General features: G+C 39.8%; 1 protein-coding gene across 2 annotated transcripts in view; it reads left to right on the forward strand.

Moving 5' to 3' along the window:
• Window positions 1-19,681, forward strand: part of ZDHHC21 (zDHHC palmitoyltransferase 21) — a 48,325-nt gene that overhangs the window by 7,195 nt on the left and 21,449 nt on the right. The window contains exons 4-8 of one of the 2 annotated variants that reach the window (XM_028711956.2): window positions 1,154-1,252; window positions 5,785-5,896; window positions 7,774-7,912; window positions 15,116-15,232; window positions 15,349-15,555. In XM_028711956.2, the coding sequence (XP_028567789.2) occupies window positions 1,154-1,252; window positions 5,785-5,896; window positions 7,774-7,912; window positions 15,116-15,232; window positions 15,349-15,540 (659 nt within the window). In that variant the 3' untranslated portion in view covers window positions 15,541-15,555. Of the gene's footprint in view, window positions 1-1,153; window positions 1,253-5,784; window positions 5,897-7,773; window positions 7,913-15,115; window positions 15,233-15,348; window positions 15,556-19,681 lie in introns of those variants that run through there. The other variant, XM_028711959.2, reaches the window with a different exon arrangement.

Here is a 19,681-nt window from a genome sequence, read left to right on the forward strand (position 1 = left end):
TATGGAGATACAAATGGGAGAAGAGAGTGAGAAGGAAGCTGGCAGTAGGTGAGCTTGTGCAGAACAGATGGAGCAAAGAGACAAGAGAGAAAGAATAATCTGGACGGAGAGATGAATAGCTTTAAAAGTAAAGATCAGACACTAAAGTTGCAATAAATCCGGACAGAAAAGTTGTTGAGCTTTTTTCATACGTCCACATTTTGCCGATTTCCGCCTGACTACAGTATTCCGGGAATTTCCGGACGCATGGCAACCCTAACTAAAGGAAAGGGGTGACTGAGAGTGCTCTCCTGGTAATTCTGCCTGCGAACAAGTTTGGGAGTGCCTTCAAGAATATCGAAAGGTCACCCAAAACTTCTACATTGTACTCTTTTGCACATTTCCCCTTTCCTCTTCACAGCAACATAGTGCTTTTTGAGTGCGTGTCTCCCGCTGTGCTCCATCCACACATGAGTAGTGTTTATCCCTTCTGCTTTCCTCCCAAAAGAAGTAACTTAAAAAAAATATGTGTAGGTATTAACCCTCTAAAGATGTACCAAGTAGTACCAGGGATGTATGATTTCACAAACAAGATTAGTCTTGACTTGGGTGTTTTGAGAATACTGATCCTAGCATGATACGTACAGGAAATATTGACTGACTCTCTGAGTAATCGATTTGCCATTTCCAATCAATGCCACTTGTATCAGTAAGATTATATTTTAACAAATATTTCACAAGTAAAAGTCCAGCGGTTGAGGTAGTACCACTCTTATTATGGGCTGCAGTACCTCTGCAGCCCTTTAATATCTTGGAGTGGTTATACCCTTAGTCCACTGAGCTGGGGAGCAATATGAGGGTATAGGAGAGGAAGTTGGTAGCATAGACTAGACTCTCTGACATCTGCCATGCCCATCAGTCTACTTATTCATAACCAGAAGTGCCACAAATCCTCACTGCTTCTGCCATTTGTGCGGCAGGTCAGTCCACCTGTAGGTTGTATCATTGCTGTGTGTGTTGCAGCAAGACATATTCTGTATTCTCCCTATATTTTCTTTTGCTTCCAAAAAGTGCATTTGAACCTTCAGAGACATGCATGTAATTCATTTTCTTCAGTAATTTGAGAAAAGCCCGTTAAAATTTCCGTTAAGAAGACTGCCGTTATATTTTACAGGTTACTACCTAGTTGCATTTTTCTGTGTTGTCTCATTACTGAGAGCCTCAGTAGCTGATCCAGGAAGACTACCTGAAAGCCCAAAGATACCAGTTACAGGTACAGTTTTGGTTCGCCTTCCTTTATGTTGCTGGTGTTGTTGTTTTTAAAAAAGGTGCAGTTTTGAATGTATTCCAACTAAAGGAGGTTCTGCCTAAACATCAGAAAAAAACTTTCTGACAGTAGGAGCTGTCAGAATGGTCTCCCTCGGGAGGTTGTGGGCTCTCCTTCCTTGGAGGTTTTTAAGCAGAAGTTGGATGGCCATCTGTCATGGGTGCTTTAGCTGAGATTCCTGCATTGCAGGGGGCTGGACTAGATGACCCTTGGGATCCCTTCCAATTCTATGATTGAGTTTTTGCCAGGGTTTGTGGTAGATATTGCCTTGGTTACCCTTCGCAAGACATGTGCTTTGGTTGACTCTCCTAGATTTCTCAGCAGCTTCCAATGTGTTCACCACAATATCCATCCAGTTTTCGAGTTGCCTTCATGGACTGAGATCAGACAGTGCATTGGTGTGGTTCTGCTTTATCTTACAGCGAGGTTCCAGAATGCGGTGAAAGGAGAATTAAATGTTACCCAGCGGGTGTGAGCTTGTGAGGTTGTATGCAACCAAGTTTTACTCATAGCAAACCCATTGAAATTAATGGCCCTAAGATAGCCATGTTATTTTCAATGGGTCTACTTTGAGTAGAACTTACATCCATGGTGGTTGGAGTCTGTCTTATCTCCCCTGCTCTTTAATCTCGACATGAAACCACTTGAGGTGGTTTGTCAAGGGATTTCAGTCATGGCGCTATCATTACGCTAATGGCATCAAGTTCTATTGCTCCTTTCTGTCTCTACCAGGTGTGATGGTGACATTTATTTAGCTGCGATAATATAAAATACTTTGTGCCCTGCTAGTTTTTAAATGAAATAGTGGTCATAGTTTTTGTATCTTATATGCTACTTAAACTACTTGGAGCAAAAAAGGGGTTCATACATCAAAAGATAAATTTTAAAAATTGCAGCACACTAAACAACCTGGATCTTTATCAGGGAGATAGAAATGTGTGCTTTGATAAGATATTTAAAGGAATGAAGGGCATTAGAACTGTCATTTTTGGGGGCGTTTGGTCTTAATTGAATGAAAATTCAAAAATAGAATTGTCCTGTGTGTTTTTAAACTACTCAGTTATAGCGACAACACCAGGAAGTGTTATTGTAGTCATAGATATATGTTACTTCTACCCAGTGCTATTTTTCTAGAAAAAGAAGTTCATAACTCAGCATAAAACACTTCTCTTAGTGTCTTAGAATGGCAATGGCACCCACCTGAGAGGTGCCAAAACTGAGTTCCAGCTGAAAAAAACCCTGTTCCTACCTAGGGGTAGGGGCCATGCATTGCCCATGTGTAGAGTTAAAATGGGTGGCTTGAGCTGATTGGGAGATGACTAATTAAGCAGCAAACTGTGTGTCTGTTCATTGGGTTGGGGGGAAGGATAGGAAGGGCAAAGGCTCTGGGGTGGGGGAATAGTCACAGGCTGAAAGCAACAATAATGCAAGACAGACAGAAATGCGAGATAGGTGGGTGTTCAGTGTAGGCCCTATAAGAAGGAAACAGATTCTAAAACTGGGATACAATTATATAATTGCTAGAATTGCTGTAGCCAGGAGCAAAGTGTATTAGTCAGTAAGCTACTATATATTTATTTTAGGGGTTTAGCAGAAGCAAATAAATGTTTTTGAAGTCACTAGTCTTGCATCAGTACCACTAGAAATGGTTCCAAGAAACTTTGCACCAACATACAGTGGTGCCCCGCAAGACGAATGCCTCGCAAGACGAAAAACTCGCTAGAGGAAAGGGTTTTCCGTTTTTTTAGTCGTTCCGCAAGACGAATTTCCCTATGGGCTTGCTTCGCAAGATGAAACGTCTTGCAAGTTCTTGCGAGTTTGTTTCCTTTTTCTTAAAGCCGCTAAGCCGTTAATAGCCGCTAAGACGCTAAGCCATTAATAGCTGCTAAGCCGCTAATAGCCGCTAAGCCACTAATAGCCGTGCTTCGCAAGACGAAAAAACCGCAAGACGAAGAGACTCGCGGAACGGATTAATTTCGTCTTGCGAGGCACCACTGTATTTAAATCTATCAGATTTGCTTTCTGATAAAATGTAATGTACTTCATGACTTCTGCTTTCTGGTATGCACATTCCTTTGGATTTTGCTGAATTAAAATCTTTAGGTACATACATACATATATACATACATACATACATACATACATCATTTTACTTGTATGCCACTTTCCCACAGTTCGAACCATGCTCAAGGCAGCTTACAACTTGGGGGGGGGGGGGAGCATAACTACAACCTAACAAAAGTGGTCCTAAACAGTATACAAGACATACACAACAATTAAAAATACACAACCAAAGTGAACAATTGCTACATAAATCATGAGATCTATAATAAAGATACAAAAAACCCCCAAACAAACAGCAAGAGCAACAATCCCCTCCAATGAAACCCAACCGACTCCACAAACTTTGTTGCAAAATAAAACTAAAGGAGCTTTGATTATTTTGTTATTTTGTATCTGTTAATTTAGACTGTTTTGTACCATTTCAGAGATAATTTTATCTTTGTTTCTGTATTATTGCACAAACTGGTATGGTCAGATTCATTTGTTGCCTGTTTTAAATCACATTGGAAAACTTGCCTTCTGTTAATGGTAACTCTCTTATTAAAGAGTAACACCTTTGTGACATTGGCTTTATGGGAACAGATTGAAAATCAGTTTCCCATCTGGCATTATTACTAGTTTAATGATCTTGAATATTGGGTTTCCATACTGCCAATGTGCAAATGATGTCATTTTTCAACGAGATGAGAAACATGGCAGCTCTCCGACTTAAAATTGAGCCTACATAAATAAATATATAAATGTTTCCGTATAAGCAAATTCAATAATAAATGGTTGAAAAACCCTATAAAATAATTCTATATATGACCTGTGTATTAGTGAGAAGCATACGACCATGCAAATGTCACCTTGCCTAATTCCATTTCCATTTCAGGGGTCACCTTTCCTTTTGTCATCCTCAAATATGAAAATCTAATTATGTCTCCTCTTCACTTAACGCAAATAATCAAGCTTGTGGGTTGTCTCCTTCCAGAGGGGGAAGCCTTTGGATGAAAATCCCTTTCACTGCAAATGCATCTTTCCAAAACTAAATGCATTATCAGAAGCCAAATTAATTTTAAAATAGCTGTACATATAATGTATTTTTCGCTCTATAGGACACACTTGACCATAGGATGCACCTTGTTTTAGAGGGGGAGAACAAGAAAAAATATATTCTCCCCCTCTCTGCTCAGCGCCCCTTCAGCGAAGCCGCAGGAAAAACGGAGCCCCTTCCATTTCTCCTCCCGCTTGGCTGAAGGGGCGCTGCGCAGCTCTCCCACTCTGCTGAAGCCAGGAGAGTCTTGCTCTCCTGGCTTCAGCAAAAGGAACCCGAAGCCTCCGGAGCGCAGCGGGACCTCCTGCTGCGCTCCGGAGGCTTCAGGCGGCTTCAGCGAAAGCAACGCGAACCCAAGGAGCGCGGAGGGAGCGCTCCCTCTGTGCTTCGGAGGCTTCGCGTTGCTATCGCTGAAGCCAAGGAGCCTGCATTCGCTCCATAGGACGCACAAACATTTCCCCTTAATTTTTGAAGGGGGAAAAGTGCGTCCTATAGAGCAAAAAATACGGTGCTATTTAGAGAGTGTTAGGTGCACCTTAGTTAATTTGAAATAAATGGGATTTAACAGTTTGCAATTCTGTTCTATTGATCTAATGTACACTAAGAGTACCATTTAGAGGCTATTTCCATTGTAGTCACTGCATTAGTTTAATGAAGGCAGGTAGTTTGATCATGGCAGGTGTCACTATCCTTTTCACAAACCAGAGAAACTGTCATAGGCACCTCTCAAACAAGCACCCACCACAACATATTGCATTGGACACAACAGATTGCTTGATGGACCATTGGTCTGACTCATAGAATCATAGAGTTGGAATAGACCACAAGGGCCATCGAGTCCAACCCCCTGCCAAGCAGGAAACACCATCAGAGCACTCCTGACATATGGTTGTCAAGCCTCTGCTTAAAGACCTCCAAAGAAGGAGACTCCACCACACTCCTTGGCAGCAAATTCCACTGTCGAACAGCTCTTACTGTCAGGAAGTTCTTCCTAATGTGCCTAACTCAGTATAAGACATCTTCTGATGTTTGTAAATTCTATAGAAATTCTGATGTTACCTAAAATTCTGTGAGCATTCCATTTTGCATGATGAAGAGTTCTGTGAAACTGAAAGCTTGTATATGCTTTGATTAAATTAAAGGGGATTGGGAAATGTACTATTTCTCTTTTGTAGCCATCACAGTGGTCTTCTAAAACACCTGGTGTGTTTTGGCTTATCGGGATGCAAACGAGGGGCATTTTTGTACGTTCCTTTCTTTTCCTGTAAAATCATCAACTACACTAAGGCTTTATGGGTCTTAAAGAAGCAAAAACATAATGGCAATTCTGGGGAAGGGGAGAGTTTGCAATAACCGACTCTGCATTTTCTTTCTTTAGAAAGAGACTTTTGGGAATTATGTAATAAATGTAATATGATGAGACCAAAGCGTTCCCATCATTGCAGTCGATGTGGACACTGTGTTAGGAAAATGGATCATCATTGCCCGTGGTAAGTTTATTGCCTCACCACATCCTAAATAGGCACACTGACTGCTAATATAATCACTGTTTGACATTGTTTCCCAATAGTTGTGTATTTCACAGTAATGATATCACCATAAACATCAGATCCCACCCCCCCCCAAGTGACTTTAGGATTCAAGGTGTAAATGTTGGTTTTCAAAATTAAGCTTTGGAAATGGATTATTCATACTAGAATATAATTTTGTTTCAAAATACCATGCCAAGATCCATATAAGCATTTGCTCATGCACTCAACCTTTTCTCTTCTCCCTTTATGTTAAACCAGCAACGAAACCCAGATGTTTCCAGTTAACCATGGCTTCCCATTTCACAGAGTTATGGAACCGTAGAGTTGGAATTGACATCGCTTATAGGGTTACAAGAAGTTTTGTGAGGAGAATTATATAAATTACTGCAAAAGGCATTAAGTATGAGTTTATTTAGGATTTGGATCTAAAGCAATAATTATAGTAACAAAATGCAGAATTAGAAATGATTTTAGAAAACCATTAGACAGGGTTGAAGGAAGTCTTAGGCTGTGATAGCCAAAGATTTGATTTGATGTTCATGAGATGTGATACTGGAAGATATGTTTAAAAAACAATAAAAATATTATTAAAAAAAAGAATTGTAGGGTTGGAAAGGACCACAAGCGTCATCTAGTCCAACCCCCTGCAATGGAGGAATCTTTTTGCCCATCGTGGGGCATGAACCCACCACCCTGAAATGCTCTACTGGCCGAGCTATAATCTAAACAGGAAAACTATGCTTACGAGCCAGGATTTTGAAATACGGTTTGAGGTTGAGTTAAGATGGCAGGTCGTTCTGAGCCTGTTAATCATCATTCACCAGTAGGGTAACAGTGGTTAATTGGAGACTTCCATGTTTAATCACTACATGCTATGAAAAGGAGGAGAGAAGAGGTTGCAAGAGCAGGCAAAAGGCTTGTTCATATCTTATTGAGTCAATATATGATCATCTAATCCCATCTAAGACCATGGTATGACTATTTTCCACCTTCCCATTTCGACTCTCTGGCACCCTATCTGCATAACCTAGCAATTCTAAAATATAGACGCCCCTTTACTCTTGCAAGATTGAATGTATTGCCCATGGCTGTACTTGAGGGATGATTCCAACAGATTCCACACGAAAAACGCTTATGTCCCTGTGGAGATGGCAGCACCAAATCGGGGGTGCATGCCCTTCTGGCTTGCACTCTTTATAAAGACTTGAGGAATGAGATTATCACCCCTCTTTTATTGTCCATTCTGGGTCACCCAACCACTGCCACAGTGTCCTTTCTCATGGCAGATCAAGATTAGCAGGTGACAGCAAAGGTTGCAAGTGTTTTAGCTGGGCCAATAGGGTTTTGATTCAAAACCCTAAAATGTATTTTATATAACTGGCTTTTTGTTTCTATTCTTTGTATATCGTATTGTTTTATTGCTATGGCCAATGGCTGTTGCAAATAAAGATTCATTCATTCAACCTCTCCTATGTGGTGATTCAAGTTACAAAAGCGAAGCAAAATTTAGTACAGAATCTTCACCCCCTACTTTTATACTAAGAATGTTATATAAAGAGTGGAAGAATGTGTCTCCCTCAAATTCTGCTGTTTACCAAAAGCCACATTGCCTTGGTGTGTAAAAAGCCAAGATGACTAATAGAACCGTACAGCTGAAGACTGTGGACAGAGATAGATGAGGAATGAAAGTACAAAGAGATAAGTGGTGAACATTTTTCCTTCTACCCTGTCCCCAACTGGTAGGTCATTGGTTTGGCTTGAAAGGCTTATTTCATTGTTAAAATTTAGAAAGCGACTAATGCTCCATTGTGTGTGTTTACACTTGTTTTCTGCAGGATTAATAACTGCGTTGGTGAAGATAATCACTGGCTGTTTTTGCAGCTCTGCTTCTACACAGAACTTCTCAGTTCTTATACGCTGCTACTTGATTTCTGCCACTGTTATTACTTTGAACCACTAAAAAAAGTTAATTGGGTAAGAAAAAAAATTATGCTTGCAAGATGTAGATCAATGTTAACATAATCACAGTTTATTATTCGTAGTTAACTGTATGATGAATTATTTTAAGGTGGGGTGTGTGTGTGTGTGTGTGTGTGTGTGTGTGTGTGTGTGTGTGTGTTTTACCTGTTCTTGCATTCTAGGTCAGAGATGTGAATTTGGTTTGACATATGTAAATGTATGGATTTGTTTCCATTGATCTAGCAAATAGAAAAATAAGGAGGAGGCCAAACACCCGAAAATAGCTCTTACAAAACCAGAAAGTTGCTGCAAAATGAAAAGGCTCTTAAAGGAATCTATAGTGAATCTATAGGGAGAAAATAAAGCAATGTGGACCCTTGACATTGATTCCAATGCCTGACAATTCTAAACTGAATTTAAACACAACAGTTTTGTTTGTTTATTTATATATATATTTAAATATGGTTATTTATATGCATTTCTGGTGCCACTCAGGGCACCTTACAACAGTTCAAAACCACAATACAATGTTAAAATACAAATGCACAACAAATAAAATACACAACATTAGTGTTGGGCCAACTATCACATGCTATGCAGGAAATACGTTGGTTACATGTACACCAGTGGTACAAGTTGTTGTTCTTTTCCATACCAGCTTGGAGATATACTTGAGCACCTTTAAATGCCTAGGTAACATAACATCAGGGCATACCAATGGTCAAGCTCTCCAGATGTGGCAACCTGGGTGTTTACACAGATGTAAGCAAGTCTGTTTTTGGGGGGCGGGTTGGCAGAATCTGAGTGTTAACACCTTCCTTCACATGTGCAATGTTCATAGTGTCCTACTGAATTAGGACCTCTTCAGAAGACATGTACTTGCTCAGAGGCATATCAAGTATTAAGAGCCAAATGTTGAACCACCCTGATGTAGGATGTCATATACATGAAGAACCAAGAACCTATATTCTCCCAGGAATGTACAATCTTTGGGGTTGTTATATTCCCCAGATAAAAATTGGTCTAGAAGTCAGACATGCAGTGCCGGATTTATGTATAAGCTAAACAAGCTATAGCTTAGAGCCCCACTCTCTTGTGGGCCCCCAAAAAATTTAAAGGAAAAAAACCCCTGGATGTACATTTCTTAAATATAGGATAAAAAACAAATAAAATTAAAAACAAATTAAATAAAACCTTTATACAGCAACAGTGTTTTAATATACTTCTTCTTAACTGTATTTCAGTTCAACAATTACTTTGATAAAATACATATTTTGTTATGTGCAAATGGCTTTAGATACCTATTAGGTCCATAAGTTAGCTTATAGCATATATTCAACACAGAAAACAGTGACAATTTGTTGTTGACAAAGGACAGCTGGACATATAAAGGGCCCCATTACCTTCAGTAGCTTAGGGCCTCGTCAAACCTAAATCTGGCCCTGCAGACATGTATTTTTATAGGACCTCAGGCTCTGTCATAAAGGACCTCATAGATAAGGAGCACAGTGTAGGCATTGCGTACAAAATTGATAAGAGAGGTGCAATATTAAAGAATGGAATATATCAGCTTTTGAAAACAATTTTTTATGTTTAAGGAAAATGACCAAGGGAGAAATGTCATCCTTTAGAGATGGAGACACAGATAAGGGCCTCAGGTGATTAATGTGGTGTATCAGCTTTTGGGCAAACCAGGATTTTAAACCAACTTAAATCCATGGTTTAAGATCCTGACTGTTTCCAAAGCTGGTGGCCACACTTTTGCAGTTCAGAGTCTTGGGAAACTATTATTTATTATATTTTTATTGGTTTAATCATTGATTGCACAAAGGGAGAAACAGAGGGTCTGCATGTGTGGGCAAAACTCTTGTTGATATCTCAACTTATTAAACTGATTATAGGTCCCAAATTATAGATTTGGATGTTTTGAGAGCCTCTTGCTTAAAAAATAATAATAATCACACCTTTGGCATTCAGTGTTGTTTGCATATTGTAAATGATTTGGTTCAGATGATTTGATAGCCGCAATAAAATAAAAAAATTTCTGCAGAATTGGTAGCTGAGTGAAAAATATATGGGAATTCAGCCAGATCTGCAGCTTCAGAAATGACATGAGTGTACTGTTTGGCTCATTTCTGACTGTGTAGCTGAGGATTTGATATCCCCCATAAATGTGTGCCACCCAATCACTCATTCTGCTGTTTGATACTAAGGGACACAAACAGCAAGCAAAATCCATTTAATTGTCCTATAAAAATTGCATACAGTTTAAGACAATAGCTTAGTACGGTCAACGTTTTGCAGTAGAATATGTCCACTGCATTGAATAGATTTTTTTGTGTCTTGTACATTTTCTAAGAATTTGATCCAAAGCAACTGCACTGGCACAACTGCTTCTTGTGAATGTTTAGCTTCTCCATAATGCTAATGATGACAGCAAGATGCACAGGTACTAAGGTTGTCACAGATCCACATACTTACTCCAAGTTGTAGGATCACACTGTTAATGACTTGTCTGCCTTCTGCTCGTTTTTTTTAAAAAAACTGAATGAAACTAGCATTTACCTGTATTGCAGTTTGTAAAACCGCACTTAAATTAAATCTAAGATTAAGCATTTAAAGTGGTACCTCGGGTTACATACGCTTCATGTTACATACGCTTCAGGTTACAGACTCTGCTAACCCAGAAATAGTGCTTTAGGTTAAGAACTTTGCTTCAGAATGAGAACAGAAATCATGCTCCGGCAGCATGGCAGCAGCAGGAGGCCCCATTAGCTAAGGTGGTGCTTCAGGTTAAGAACAGTTTCGGGTTAAGTACGGACCTCTGGAATGAATCAAGTACTTAACCCGAGGTACCACTGTATTTTTATCCACTCCATCTTCTCTGACTGATACCCATAGGGCATTTCAGTTCCTTAGACTTTTGTTATCTTTGTAAGCTACTGAATAAGATTTAATTTAATGAAAGAGATTGTTATTTGCATGATCCACAGGAACCTTTTTTTTTTTTTTTTTGCAGGATAAAAACTTAAGCATTTAAAAATTGAAGTCCTTAAAAGTATAATATGTATTCTCTCATTTGTTTAGTAGGCTGCAGATAATGTACGTTTTCCTCCAGTAGGAGGAGCAGTGTTACTACAAGAGCTAAAAAGAAACTGCACAAATCTTTTTTGTGTCCTGGCCACTGTCAGAAAGGATTTCGTATCTGACAGGTGTAACTTTTCCCAGGGAGTGCCGTGCTTTCCAGAAAGTATGAAAACAACATCATGTACTTGACCAGCTTACAGCAAGAGTGGCTAGCATGGGTCTCCATCTCTGTACATTTTGTGTCTTGTTAAATCTGCTGGAATGATAATATGCCAAGTGGAGTCAGACCACTGTCTCATTTAGCTCTGGCAGAAGATTTCCAAGGTCTTGTGCAAAGCAGGATCTGCTACTTTGGATCCTCTACATTGTAACTTGGGTTGTGCCCTGATGCTGGCCAGTTGAAGCAACTTTTAACTGTGCAGAAAAGCAAGCTGCACCTGCACTCTTTCCCAAATATTTTTTTGGTGTAGATCCATCAGTTCAGCGGGAGATGGCTTTGATTTGGCACCAGCAGCACTGCGTGGATGAGCAGGAAAGAACCTCTGAAATCCTTGGGCTCACGCAGCCAGGAGGAGAGCTTCAGGAGAGTTTAGTGCAGATCAGGGACCCATGCTAACACTGGTTAGCCGAACAAGGCAACTTCCTGACCCCTGGTTTGAATCTGACTTGCTGAGAAACTGACCAGATCTGGTTGTAAACCACAGCGTCTGGTTTGTAGGTTAAGACAAGCAGTGTCAAGCAGATCATCCTGATTGATGGGAGGAAAATACGTTGATTTGGTTTGAGGAAGGAAATCTCTAATCCAGTGGTTCCTAACCTTTACAAATACGAGGACCCCTTCTTAACTTCAGAAAATTTCATGGCTCTCCATATGCTACTTGTCAGGGCTGGTGGAAGCCATAGTCCACACCAGGTCTACTCCTTTTCCAAATCCATTTAGACCAATCAACTAGATCATGTGAAAACATCATGGGTGTGCACATGAGTGTTGTTGTTTTTAAGCACCCTTCAAAGGGAAGTGTTCAATCTGGGATTTCAAGTGGTAACAGTTCAGAGCCCATGACTGTGGTCAGTTTCTTGTATTATATTTTAAGGGCATGTTGCATGTTTTTGAATTATTCCTTGGTTTGAATGCAGGTGATTCCACCACCACCCTTTTTTGAATGTTCACATGAGCAAACATATCTTGGAATCTGTGCAGCCATATGTTAGGGAAGATACATGAGTGCTTACACTCCCTTGTGATTGTATCTAGGAATTGGGGCATGTTTCTTCTTGTTAAATATCTAATAAATTAATGGTTCATATTGCAATCCTTTTGGGTTAGGATGTACTGAGGAATCTAGATAATATTTATTTATAATCCACTTGTCTGCTTAAAAGTACTCAGACTGGGGTGTGTGGCATCATCATGGAGCTATATGGTACTAATAGAAACGCAAGTGCAACGATTTATAATGTGATATAGCCAATGCTTAGAAATCTAAATGTTATGAAGAGTGTGCCTCCTGTTTTGACAATGCATGGGAGCTAAGGTGTGGCTTGGGGGTTTATGAATCTTGTACTGCAAGAGAGCAGGAGCACAGGTGGATTTAGGGCAGAGGGACCAGTTCTATGATGTCACAACTATGATGTAGTAGATTGGTCAGAAGGCAAGAGGCAGGGGAGTACAGAATTTTGGCCTTGGAAAGGGCACTGCTGAAATTTGCAAAGTCTTCCTCTGGCAGGAGCAAGTGGTTGAGTAGGAGTGCATTATTCTTACTCATAGTAGTAGTAGTAGTAGTAGTGGTGGTATTTATTTTTTATTGAATTCATACACCGCCCTATACCCGGGGGTCTCAGAGCGTTTCACAGAATAGTAGTAGTAGCAGCAGTAGCAGTAGTATTACCAGCCTACCTTCACCCGTAAGTCCCAGGTTTAGTTGCAACAATTTAAAATTCAGAAACAGTAAAGTGACAGGAATAGGCTGAGTCCTGAAAATACACACCTCAGATGTCAAAGGCCAGGAGGTGTGCCTTCATTAGTACTTCTGACAGTGTGTCCACATGACAGGGTTTTAAGACTCTGGTATTAGCTTTGCAGTCCAAACAGCGACCCTTTTGGGTGGGGGTTCCATTCCTGACCCCCGTGTGCATTGGTGGAACGTGCATAACCCTGCCCCATTTGGGGGCCACTTCCGAGTCGGCAGTGCCAAGCATGCATGTGATCACTCCTCAGTCGGACCAGCGCAAATCGGTTACTCCTTGTATTCAGCCTGGGCAAATGTATTCTCATTGACTTGTACAGTGGTACCTCGGTTTAAGTACTTAATTCGTTCCGGAGGTCTGTTCTTAACCTGAAACTGTTCTTAACCTTAAGCACCACTTTAACTAATGGGGCTTCCCACTGAAGCCGCGCCGCCACGACACAATTTCTGTTCTTATCCTGAAGCAAAGTTCTTAACCCGAGGTAATATTTCCGGGTTAGCAGAGTCTGTAACCTGAAGCGTCTGTAACCTGAAGCGTCTGTAAACCGAGGTACCACTGTACTTTGCTGTGGCAGCTGAAGAGCAGTCAAGTTGGCCTGATTGATCTTGCCCTTAAGCTCTCAGTGATGTGCCACTTTTGGCTTGCTCCAATTTTTCTTTGTGGAATACTGTTCATCCAAAACTTTTCTTCTGCTATTTGCTACCTAGTTTCCCTTTAAACACAAAGCTGTATGATGTGCATATATTTTTGCTCATTCTCTGTAGGCATCAGGCGGGTGAGTCTTTCAGTGAGAATGAATTGGGAATATAGAATCTGGAAGTGTAGAACAGGTTGTACTTAACTGACATTCTGTAGCTTGAGAAGAGCTGTTCAACAGCTGGTCTCCCTCGGGAGGTGGTGGACTCTCCTTCCTTGGAGGTTTTTAAGCAGAAGTTGGATGCTTTAGCTGATATTCTTGCATTGCAGGGGGTTGGACCTTGGGGTGGCTATGTGGTCTAAACCACTGAGCCTTTAGGGCTTGCCAATCAGAAAGTTGGCGGTTCGAATCCCCACAACGGGGTGAGCTCCCATTGCTCTGTCCCAGCTCCAGCGAACCAAGCAGTTTGAAAGCATGCCAGTGCAAGTAGATAAATAGGTACCGCTGCAGTGGGAAGGTAAACAGCATTTCCATGCATTCTAGCTTCTGTCACGGTGTGCCATTGAAGCGGGTTAGTCATGCTGGCCACATGACTCGGAAAGCTGCCTGTGGACAAACACCTGCTTCCTTGGCCTGAAAGCGAGATGAGCGCTGTAACCCCATAGTCACCTTTGACTGTACTTAACAATCCAAGGGTCCTTTACCTTTACCTTCCAGCTCTACAATTCTATGATTCTATAAGTGCCTCTTCCGGTGCCTGATTTTAACTGCAGCTTTTGGCCGTAGTAGTTTTCTTAGGAAATTTGTTTTCCATCACCAGTCCACAAGCTAGTCGAGATTTATGCTCTTGATGTGAGGGACAGTCTGTTCTCTGCATTCTTGTAAACACAGCTCTCCATTATTCCATAAGTAAAAAAAAGCATGAGTCTGTCTGCATGGACCCTTTCAAAAGTGCATGTTTAGTACATATAGTTTAGTACACCTAGCTCATTCAAAGAGAAATACTCCCAGGTGATCATGCCCTACATATTGACATGGCCTTTGCTTGCACAGCTGTGTACACTGGGCTTTGTAAAGCTACCATTTCCTTTCCACACCAGTAGTACCTGACTGGCAAATGTGGCTCTAGAAGGGCTTTGTTGAGAAATTTAAATAGAGTAACCATTTGAACCTGAAGAGGACAGAACCCTTTTTTTTAACCCATCCATTTCTAACTTGCTAATCGTTTGATAGGCTATAAATTTTGTGGAACGAATATGAGATCTGTTGTTTCAGATTTGAGATTGGGTGCCAATTCAAAGACTTCCTCTTTCATTAAGAGGCCAGACATTGTTATCCTTCATTGGTCTGTATATATTTAAAAAGTTTGATGCTGAGTGAAACAGTACCCAACAAAAAAAGTAAATTTCACTTTAATTGTATTTCCTAGATCTAATTGTCTTTTTTCTTTCCTTTTCATGTTTTGGAGAGCCTGTCTTATATGCAAAAGACAACTAAAAATGGTTTCTATTTTTCTTTATTTACAGGATATATTTGTATTTAGACATGAACTTGCCCTGATAAGAATATCTACCTTCATGGGTTTAATAATGCTGATTGGAATTACGGGACTCTTTTATACTCAGTTGACTGGTATATTCAATGTAAGTATTTTATTCTTTCCTTCAGAATAACGTTTCCCCCCTGTGCATGTTGTTGTGTAAGTGCTTAAAAGCATGCTAAGCTGTATATTGAATAAAAACATGCAATTCTTTACCAGGCACAATCTATAATGCAAAATATCAACAAATATGAGAACTTGAGGTACACTCAAGACACAACCAGACAAGATCATCGGAGATTTGCAACTGGGTTTTTCTTTTTTTCCATATGGCAAATGGAGCCACAGAGTGGGATAGTGGAGATGATTTGGATCAGAATTGTAGCAATGGGGAGTTGGGGAAAATTATAGTGTGGGGAGGGTGGGCAGTTTCAGCCAGGAAAGTGGTATGAAGAGAAATGGCTTATGCTCTTCTGCAGTGACACAAGCCTGGTATATAAAATTGGCATTATTATCATTTTATTTTATTTTACTTATTTTATTTATTCTATTTTATTTATACCCTCTCCAACTGGCTGGGTTGCCCCAGCCACTCTGGGCAGCTTCCAACACACACACACAAATAATAATTAAACATCAAACATTCATAGCAACAATCAGATCCTAGATAAAAAGTCACAATAACTTTAAAATAAACAACTTATACCTAATAAAACAACAAGCAATAATGCATTAGAATTCAATAGTAAACAGATGTATGTGCATCTGCCGCTAAAATGGAACTCGGTAAATTTAAGCCGGGATCTCCCTTCATCTCATTTAATTGTCCTATCAGTTCTCCCTCAAATAGTCGTGAAAGTAAAATAAAAATGGTAATTGTGTGATTTTTAATGTTTGTATAAGAAATGGGAAAGCTGCTCTTAAAAAAAAGATGTAGAAGAAAAAATAACTGGGGCCTAAATTTTAAAATATTATTATTTATTGAATTTATATAACGCCTTATATATATAGTTTACCGAATAAAATCAGGATATAAAACCACAAAATATATAATAAAAATAAAAACAACAACCCAATAGCTGCCCCCCCCCCCAAAAAAAACCCATTTTAAAAGGGCATAGGATGTAAATCAGACGAACCAAAGGCCTGGTTTAAAAGGAACATTTTTGCCTGGCGCCTAAAGGTGTGTAATGAAGGCACCAGGCGAACTTCCCTGGGGAGAGCATTCCACAGACGGGGAGCCACTGCAGAGAACGGGGTGGGAGAACATCCTGGGAAAGGGAAGACTGATGGAAAGTACTGAGGAATGGAACTAGAAAGGAGCATGACTGCAAGGAATGGTTTAAGGTGAGAACAGGGAGATAAAGAGTAGCAAAGTCTAGAATCAGTGGAAGAAAACCTCATTGTGAGGAGATGTCATAACTGTTGTGACACAGGAGTTAAACCAACATTATGTTTCAAACAAAAATTAAAGCTGGGAGAAGTAGTAATATATATTGCAATTATCCAAGTGGGGAAATGGCCTGATCCACATGTCACACCAAGCCAACATGTGTTCCAGGAGAGGAGATCTAAACCACTTTTCTCCATCCTGGTCTTTCTGCTGCTAAGCTCAGCCAGTGACTTGGCTTAATGCAGGCATAGGCAAACTCGGCCCTCCAGATGTTTTGGGACTACACCTCCCATCATCCCTGTTAGCTAGGGATGATGGGAGTTGTAGTCCGAAAACATCTGGAGGGCAGAGTTTGCCTATGCCTGGCTTAGTGTGTCTTCTGAACAACAGGCTCATGGTTTTAGCTGTCTTGAGATTTGGCATGAGCTGTGTAAACCAGAGGACAAACTTGTATACAGCTTGTGGTAAGCCTGGATAGAGAGATAAACCACAAGCTTGCATTTGGACAACGTGCTAAGCAAAGTCACAGCTTAGCACAGTGCAGAAGCAGAAAGATTTGGGAGGAGCAAAAGTGACTGCAATCTCCTCCAGAGTAGCCTTTGCAGTAAGCCATGGTTTGCTTTAGAACAACTAGCCGACTTGTTTGCTTTGCACTAAGCCATGGTTTGGCTTAGCATGACAAGCCTCCTATTTTGAGGAGCTGGACCAGTGCCCTGGCAGGACAACAGGAAATAGACTTCTTTGTCTTAGATTTCACACAGAGAGATTTTGGAATAGAATGGTACTGAAAGAATTACACATAGGTGTCAAAGGTGACACGAAGACTCAGTATTTCGTTGAAAAAATGGAAATACTTGATTTAACATATAAAAAAATGATATTTAAACATAATAGGAATATGTCTTAGGAAAACTCCAAATCCATACTCCTCTTATCCGTGTCCTGAAAAGATTTTGGAAACTAATATCAACCAAAGTGCATGGGTTGCTATAGGGAATTTTGATGCATTCCCAAGACCCAATGACCACCTTATGGTTCCCTTCATTTTATTTTCATGCTTGTTTTGTTGATTTGGTTAGATCCCTTAATCTGTATCTGGCAAACCTCATGCAGGTGGGTCAGTGAGAAACCTTCAAATGGAGTACATTTGCTTCTGATTCTAGGCATTTACGGCTGGTGAAATAATTTCCCAGTATGCTAACTTTCAGTTCTTGTTCTAAGCTCATCAGTATATGTTACCATCATTCATCTGTGTTGAATTATTGTTTTGTATGAATATGTACATGCATCCATCATGTCATTAATTACTGACACACCTTCTAGTAACTTGAATTAAGTGAGTGATAATTTAGAATGGTAAACATGTACTATATTATGCAATCACAGAATGTGAGTTGTGCAAGATAACCTTTTTCTTTCAGGTGGCTGGAATTTAGGGTGATGCTCTTACTGTTTGATTTGCCAGTGGTTTTCAAACAGAATGTTTTCTTATCAAACTCTGGGTCTTGATTTGGACACACCACTTGTCTGGAGCATTTTGCCATTTCTCCGTGTGTACAAATGGAAAATCCAGCTTCCCAGTGGCTGCTGGAAGGTAACAGGATAATCACTTAAGCAGTGATCCTCTGATGTCATTGTGGGAGGCCAGTAAAAGCGGATTATCTGTGACCCAGATAAAATAATTAGAAATTACTTGGACACTTACAAATAACTGATCTACTAATCTCATTTCCAAAGTTAAAAAAGGTCTGTCTCTCAACATAACACTACCAGATGTTTCAGTTGAACTGCATCCTTTGAAGAGACTAATCTGAAGCCTAATTTTAAGGATTACCTTTGATTGTTTTTTATTTAAAATTCTAAACAGGATGCATTTTCATTTTTCCATATGCTCTTGCAAATGATTAATAGAGTTAAAGGATTTTTATAAATAAATTTAGCTCATACCCCGACATATTATTCAGTGAAAGACACAAACATAAATATGTCATTGTACAGGTGACATATTTTGCTTTTTGTACTGTTTACAATGTAATTTTCATTTCTCCATCTGCTAAGAAAAGCATTCCGAATACATTCTCATAGTTTTGTTTAATAGGTATTTTGCTATACCCTTAACTGATTGTGCACTGACATTAGTAATTTGATTAATGCTGCCGGGGCTCCTTGTTAATTAATTGTTTTAACTGTATATGATAATGTGATGGCACCATTGGAACATAAATACTGAACAGTTGGGTGGGAAGATAGAAAAGTTCACTTTGTTTATAATGGCTTGAGAAGGAAAATAATAACAGTTAGTGGATGTAGAGGGCTCGTGTTTATATTGTGCATTGGTTATTTTTGTACATTATTGTTTGCATTTGACACAGTGCTATATATCATCTCCTTTTTTAATTTTGCATTGTTAATTTACACTTGCCTTAAAGCAAAATTGGTTAACAATTGTAGGGTTCTTTTTCAAATGCTCAGGCTGAAATAAAACATGATACATTATCTGAATGCAACTCTCCTACATGTTGCATATTCCAGTTTGCTGCTCCAGTGTCTGTTACCTACAGATGCAGATTGCCATACATTTAAATAATATGCTGTATATAACTTATTTAAATTTTTGGAAAACCATAGGTAGGGATGTGGTTGTGTGGAAGAAGCAAAGCCACTATATATTAGAAAGGTTAGTAACCATCAAAACCATGTGACGCAATTGGGTTGCCCATACAGCAACTGCAACATTAACAAAAGAAAATAAATATTTACATATTGAAGCAAACCCTCCAGAATTCAACATTCTTTGTTACATATGCCTTAGAGGAAGTATGTGAAGAACACCATTTGGAAAGCTACCATATGGCTAATGAAATCAAATACATGGTCGCTTTCATGGAGAAGGGTGACTCTAGGTTTTAGGTTCAACTGGAGTCTATCTTTCTAAGGAGGGCTCCACATATAGAATCATAGAATTGCAGAGTAGGAAGGGACAACAAGGGTCCAAACCCTTGCAATGGGGCTTGAACCCATGAACCATGCTCTACTGACTTAGCCAGCAAGGAAGGTCATATGTTTGTCCCTTTTGGAAACACAGATTCAAGTCCTTGGACTGGATAGCAAAACATTTAATACTGACCATTTTCAAAGGTTGGAAAATATGGACTGGGA

This window comes from Podarcis muralis, chromosome 17, assembly GCF_964188315.1.
Source record: "Podarcis muralis chromosome 17, rPodMur119.hap1.1, whole genome shotgun sequence".
In the NCBI taxonomy this organism is placed as follows: domain Eukaryota; kingdom Metazoa; phylum Chordata; class Lepidosauria; order Squamata; family Lacertidae; genus Podarcis; species Podarcis muralis.